Source organism: Ipomoea triloba, chromosome 9 (assembly GCF_003576645.1).
Source record: "Ipomoea triloba cultivar NCNSP0323 chromosome 9, ASM357664v1".
Classification (NCBI taxonomy): Eukaryota; Viridiplantae; Streptophyta; class Magnoliopsida; order Solanales; family Convolvulaceae; genus Ipomoea; species Ipomoea triloba.
Genome location: NC_044924.1, coordinates 10018278 through 10025347, shown reverse-complemented (window position 1 = coordinate 10025347; position 7070 = coordinate 10018278). Strand labels below are relative to the sequence as shown.

The following is a 7070-nucleotide window of genomic DNA, read 5'->3' as shown; positions in this document are numbered from 1 at the left end:
CCCCCCCCCCCCCGCCTCCCTCCCTCCCTCCCTCTCATCCCATGAATTGAAATTCAACATTAGAAGGGAAAGAAAATTGCATATGTGTTGTGTACTTGTGTGCACCTATTGCGTGCACTGCATGTGCTAGCTAGGCGTGTAAATCCAAGATTATTATTTTTTCTTTTTTATTTTTTGTTGTCAAAATTTTTGTTCTTTTTCTCCTTTTTCCTCCTTCCACTATCCTCTCTCACCTACATGGTTATGACAAAAATCAACTAAAACCTCACTAATTCTTTAGTATTTTTAATTTGAGACAACTTTGTCACTAGACAAAACATGCTTTCATCAAGAAAAGAATTTAAAAAAAAAAAGAAAAAAAAGTACTTTTATACCTATTAATTATATATGCGGATACCTAAGAGAAATTGAAAGTAAAATTAACAGTAAATATAGAACTAAGAATGGGTAAAAAAGCATAGGGAGTAAATAGTTACTTCCTACTAAGCTAGTGTTCCGGACAAGATTGATCGCTGGTGGTATAGTAGCACTAATAATATTTGATATTTCTACAACTAAAAACGCAACGCACACCTACAATTGCAGCCTTGCACCCATTTCAATAACCCCACTCTTTGACGTCTTTGTAAATTGTACTCACACAATTTTTCTTTTAAAAAAAATTACTCCTATTATTAACAATAAAATATTAATAGTTTCATTATTTATTTTTTACAATAATTTGTTTATCAAGTTATCACCACCTGTGCCTCGATCCTAGGAAAAACTCTCAGATTTGAATCAGGAGAAGTCTCTTCTCCTCATTCCTTCCCTTTCTCTCCACTATTTCTATCCAACTTTTCATTCGTTCCCAATTTCTCCTTTTGCTCTCAAAAGTTGAAACCTCTTCAACATCCCCACAACTCCTTTCTCCTTCTTCGTCTTCTCTATATGCCTCAGCTCATCAGTGTTTAAAATGCAGCAGAAGAAGCAGTACTTGCATGAGCTTCTGAGAGAAGAGCAAGAGCCCTTTCAGCTCAACACTTACATTGCCGACCGGAGGTGTGAGAACCGCCGCCTTCCGCCGCCGCCCAAAACCTCTGTTCAGCTCAAGAAGTGCTCTGCTACGAAGCGCAGTCTCTGTAAACATGCATGTTTCTTCTCCTTCCAAGATTCCTCCTCGCCGGATGTTCGCAAGTCTCCTCTCGCCTTTCCCTCGCCTCTCTCCGCTTCAAGAACGCCCAATGGGCGGGTGAGGCTTAACGTTCCGGCCAGAACGGCGGCTCTGCTTCTCGACGCTGCTTTGAGGATTCAGAAGCAGCAACAACAGGGTGAGAAAAAGGCGAGACCCCAGATTGGTTTGGGGCTGTTTGGGTCGATTCTGAAGCGGTTGAAGGACCGAAACAGGAACAAAAAGAGGGAGATTAAGAACGCTACTGATCAGAGAAAGGATGATGATAATGTGGTAAATGAAGGTGTGGAGGTGAAGAAGGGAAATGGTGGCGATGAAAGTTTGGGTGTTTCTTATAGCAGGCTTAGTAGCGCCGGCTGGTCGGAGAGCAACGAAGAGAAATCTTTGGATTTGGAGACTTCCAGTAGTTGCAGGTCTGAAGAAATTGATGAGGAGAGAATCTTCTGTTCAAGCCCTCTAAGCCCTTTCAGATTCTCCCTCGAAAGATGCGAATCTTCTGGTCGCCGAACGCCGGAGTTCTCTTCTCCGGCGGCCTCTCCCAATCTCTGCCGACGACAGGTTTCTCTCTCTCTGTCTCTGTGTCTTTTTCCTCATGGAATTATCACATAATCATAATTACTGCTACTGCTTTCACATCTCACACGTAATAGAAACATCGGAAAAGGAACAACTGACTCGGCGAGGTGAAAACGAGTCAACTCGTGACTCGGACATTTAAGTTTGACCTGGTTTAATAAGCTGTCGGCAAACGGATCAACGTAGGTGGATTCTGTGGCCGGAATGTCGGCCTGAAATGACCGAGATGCCACTGCTGCCTACCCTTCACTATCTTTAATCATTGAAAACTCACCTACGTAAACCAGCGAGTTAGTGAGGTCATAGATGTCATTCTCTTAACGTAGCATCAGATATCTGTTTTTATTTTTTGGGTTTTCATTTCATCTCGCTTCTTTCTGCCACCAAAATCTTTTTCAATTAGACTTTGTCTGCAAAATTATTTCCGCTAAACGACAAATCAAGATTTTGTATTATCATTTGGACCCAACTGGGAATACCCCAAATGCCATTATTGTCTAATTTATTCCATTTTTTATTTTATTACACCTTTAACGTACGTGGAATAAAACTACACACTCATCCCATGGCCTCATCAACACTAGCATTTACAAAATAAATGTAATTAAAATTTGAGTTAATACTCAATTTGGTCTATCGATTATTAAGATTCCACTACTTTTATCCTCAATTTGAGTTAATACTCGATTTGAGTTGATACCCGATTTTGTCCAAATCAAAATAGTCCTTCTTAGGAAGTGATGATCAAAGTGATAAAATTCTAATAATCGAGGGACCAAATTGGTTATTAACTCTTAAAATGTATACAGCTTGTACTATTTAAGGTAAGTTTATTTCATTAAACCATAATAGTGCTGTGTTTTTTAGTGGTGACAAGAAAATCAGTCATGAGAATGTGTACTGGATAACTATAACAGGTTTAGATTTATATTATTAGTCATGGAAGATTTAATAGGAATCCTAAATTTAGGATTTTTATTACAAATAAATGAACTAGAATGTCATTTTGATTTAAAAATTTCTTGTTATTACAGGACAAAGAAAATTATGAAAATGGAGAGATGGAAAATGGTGAACAAGAAGAGGAGGATGAGAAGGAACAATGCAGTCCAGTGTCGGTATTGGATCCTCCATTTGAGGACGATGGGGTCGAGGAGGAGGACGATGAAGGGCATGATGATAGCGATCTTGAATGCAGCTATGCCATAGTACAAAGTACGTAGTAAATTATTTATGTTCCCAGGTGAAAGTAAATGAATCATTGCTAATTGTGAAGTCATTTTCAGTGAACTTTGGATAGTAGTTGGTTTGATAGGGCACTTTGATCAACATATATATATGCTGATCTCTGAGTTGTCATAGTCAATATGAGTAGTTGAGTACACCGATTGTGATGCATGAATAACTGATCAGATCAGCTGCAACGTATGATGATGTTCTGTTGTTGAATTCATGTGTGTTTTTTGCATCTGCACAGCTTTTTCTGTTTCTGTCTCATGATCTTATTTTGTCTATGCACAAAGGACTCATGACTTCTCGCATATATGTCCCACATGTAAAAGAAAATGCCTAATTGTGGTTTAATTTCCTGTTTTGTGTGATGGTTAGGAGCACAGCAGCAGCTGTTGTACAAGCTTCGAAGATTTGAGAAGCTAGCGGAGTTGGATCCAATCGAGCTCGAGAAGATAATGCTCGAAGAAGAAGAAGAAGACTATGAGGATAATGCTGCAGAGTGTGATGGTGTTGCAGAATGTGTAGATCACGAGTCCTTTTCATCATCCCGGGGTGATGATGATGAAGATATCGAGGGGTTTGCGAGCAATGGCATCATCCCTTTGGAGATAAAAAGGCTGGTTTCGGACCTAATTTCAGAGGAGAAGACAGAGACAAACCGGGAAGTCGTGTGGGGGAGAGTATGCAAGAGGTTGGATTCATGGAAGGAAGCGAAATCAGAGACCATAGACATGATGGTAGAATTGGACCTGAGAACAGCGTCGTGTGAGTGGAAGAGTTTGCGCGAGCAAGTGGAAGAAACAGCGATGGAGATCGAGGTTGGAATCTTTGGATCACTGGTAGATGAATTCTCAGGGGAGCTCATGAATAAAATTTTGACTTAATCTACATAATAAGATTAGTTTTTAATTTGTTACTTAGTTGAAATGGAGGATAAATAAACTAACATGCATTGAGGGATATGTTAGGCTAATTTGTGAGACCTGGTTAGGTGGCCGGTTTCTATACATGGGGGGGTTTTATTGTTGTAGTGACACTGTGACAGGACATTTCCTCATGTTGGTGTACCATGTATGACAAGTGAAGTTTAATCTATCCTTAGCATATATAATCATATCATATCAGACACAAATACACTACCCCTCTTTTAACTATCTGTTGCATGTGGATGTTAAGTTCTTCCATTGTTGGTCCATTTATGTATGTTTCTTGTTATGCACCATACCATAGAGTTTGATTTCCATCATCCATCACCATTTGGTTTAATTTCTTTTGTATTTTGAAAACCAAGAACTTCATTACTTAATTAAATAAGATCCGATAAAAAGGAATTACAAATAAAAGGAGGTGGGTTAGACAGCCACTCCGTACGAACCGATATAGAATTGGCTTTCCTAGCTATTAAGTTGGTCGCCCGTTCATGGTTCACTTAACAAAAGACAGAAATGCACATGTAAAGAAATTCAACATGAGTTTTACTACATGTGCTCCCTATTTCTACTCCTTCACTTTTACTCCTGATGTGGCAATCAGTGATTAGTTATCTTCATCCTGTGGGTCCTAATGAAAATGTCAACATCAAAATTTTGTGAGATGGAGTAAAAGTTGGAAGTATAATTTAGGATTATAAGTAGTATTTTCCATTCAACATTTCTTTACTGTGGTTTCTTGCAAATGTGTTTCAACATCTTACCTTAGTGGTTTTAGTGTTTACCTATGGGTTACTTGACCCAACTTATTTTCAATGTTATCTGTTACAAGTAAAAGAGATAAAGTTGGGGGCAAAACCAGCCAAGTTAATCAAACTGTTGACTTAGTAATAATCATAATGCTACGAGTTTAATTTGACGCCCGATGGAGACACCTATTGACCTTCTTGATTTGAGCCACTCAACTATGGACAATTTAGGCTAGTTTACTTTCTGATCGGCGACTTTCCCTCGATCGATAGTCACCAATATAATAAACCCTACAAATAGCAGTGCACTTTTTCTTTTAAGAGACCAAACTCGAATCTCTTGAGAACAGTCATAAGCTGAGTCAAAATTGCTAAGAGGAAGATTGATGATTAATAACGTATCCATCATTCAAATATTGAATGGTATTGACAAGTATCTTTATGGCTTTGATGGTTGACATTCAAATTATTCCATTCATTTCAAAGACCATTCAAAGTACCATAAAATACTTTGGGAAGATAAACCTTGAAAAAATAAAATGAAGTAGAGAATATGTTTGAGAGGTGGCATAGGACATAAGTTGATTATTGAGAGTACAGCTTTCATTTCCCTTGGTGGAAATATGCAATTGGAATCTCTTCTCTTATCCTTTCTTTCTTTATACATACATACACTGCTGTGTTTTTTTTTCCTCCTTGCCAGCAAACAAAGCAATGGCTATATTTAATTCTCTACACAACAAAGGAAAGAGCAGAAACTTTAATGGGAAAGTGATGGGACCACCCACCAAATGGCTCATTATTGTTTAATGGAAATCTAGAGATCAATTATTACTTGTGCTTTTTAACTCCATTTTACAGGGTGAAGTGTTGTCTTGTTACTACTTGTTTGGTACAATATTAGAAAACCTTAGCTTGCTGGCTCCCCCGGAATATTAAACATCATCTCTTGTGTCGTTTGCCACTAATACAAAACAGCTAATCTCCGCTACTGTTGTAAAGGGCTTTTCACAATTGTTGAATAACAATCGTGGATGCTAGGGTCGTGAAAAGTTGAGTCATCCACAACTGTTCTTATAAGATTTATCCAATGTACATCAATCTCATGTAGCAGTAGTGGATTTCTTCGGTCACAGAAAATAAAATATCAACTCAATCTTTTTTTTTTGAAATACAACTCAATTTAATCAAGCATCACTTATATTTATATTTTTTTGAAAGTCCAAACATGTGAATACAACTCAATCTTAATCAGCTAACAACTAATTTACCAAACATATTTCTACAATCATATCAGCTAATGCTATCAAATAGTTAGATTAACTATTCACTAATCCAATCAGTTAACAACTATTTACCAAACACCCTTGAATAAAATAAAAGTTAACATACTTTTATATTGATCCAAATTGAATTATCATGATGACTTTTAACTTTTACTTTACTTGAGAATAGATAGAAAGCTGATGTCCACGCCCCTAATTTCTTATCTCTTTTAAATGGCATCAACATATTAAAGAAAATATTAACTTTTGTGCATCAATGATAATATGTTGATTTTCACCACCACCATTATATTTTTCCTGTACATTTCTATATAATAAAGCGATTTGTCACTGAAAGTAATATGGGTGGACCATGATAAGAACTACAGGTGTTCAGAAACTGTACTTTGCTTAAAATTGCAACATTATATTAATGGATATGATGGACCAACTGATTATTGGTGTCATAATTGACTATCTTTTATCACTTTGCATCACTTTATATTGTTGATGACATATAGTGAACCCAGAGAGAGATGTAAGCAATAATTATGGCATGCTAGCATCTATATTAATTTATACATGGGACATTCTTATCATCACAATTATAAAAGATGAAGGAAGAATGAACAAACATTTGTGTTAAGGTTGTGTGTGTGTATATATTATTTATATTATCCTCTTAATCTTCATAATTGATGTGACTTAATAAGACGAATTGAAAGAGAAACTCAATTGTGAAGCTCAGACCGGTGCATATGCTATCCACTTGTAGAGTGCCTCAATATTTTAGAATTAGGCATAAGAATTGTCTGAAAGAATATATACAGGGTATTCGCTGAGTCACTACACCCGCATTTAATCTTTCAATCATTGAGCTATGTCCTGAACGCAAAAGCAACTGTTATTATTGTTGCATTATACTCTATATGTCCCAAAAATGTTCCACAGAGAATGGGATTATAGAGTTATTATTAACTCTAGTTTTAATTAAAAATTACAGTATCATCAAAAGAAGAAGATTTGAAAGTGTTTGCATCATATCACTGAATGGGAAGAATGGGCAGTACTGAGGAAATGATAGTACAGACAAGTTTAAATTGAATTTGGAAGAGGGGGTGGGGGGGGGGGGGGGTTTTTTAATTTT

At 36.9% G+C, this 7070-nt stretch overlaps 1 protein-coding gene across 1 annotated transcript; it reads left to right on the top strand.

The window, feature by feature from the left end:
* Nucleotides 1-598: 598 nt before the first annotated feature.
* Nucleotides 599-4112, top strand: LOC116030120 (probable serine/threonine-protein kinase kinX). The gene is made up of 3 exons (XM_031272263.1): nucleotides 599-1729; nucleotides 2782-2962; nucleotides 3356-4112. Exons 1-3 carry the CDS (start codon nucleotides 956-958, stop codon nucleotides 3862-3864), a joined length of 1464 nt encoding a protein of 487 aa, XP_031128123.1. The 5' UTR covers nucleotides 599-955; the 3' UTR covers nucleotides 3865-4112.
* Nucleotides 4113-7070: the final 2958 nt, after the last annotated feature.

Excerpts from the sequence above, each read along its gene's own strand:
- LOC116030120 (XM_031272263.1), top strand. The coding sequence starts at position 956 with ATGCAGCAGAAGAAGCAGTACTTGCATGAGCTTCTGAGAGAAGAGCAA. Across the intron at positions 1,730-2,781 it reads CCAATCTCTGCCGACGACAG|GACAAAGAAAATTATGAAAA; the intron begins GTTTCTCTCTCT and ends TTGTTATTACAG. Across the intron at positions 2,963-3,355 it reads CAGCTATGCCATAGTACAAA|GAGCACAGCAGCAGCTGTTG; the intron begins GTACGTAGTAAA and ends TGTGATGGTTAG.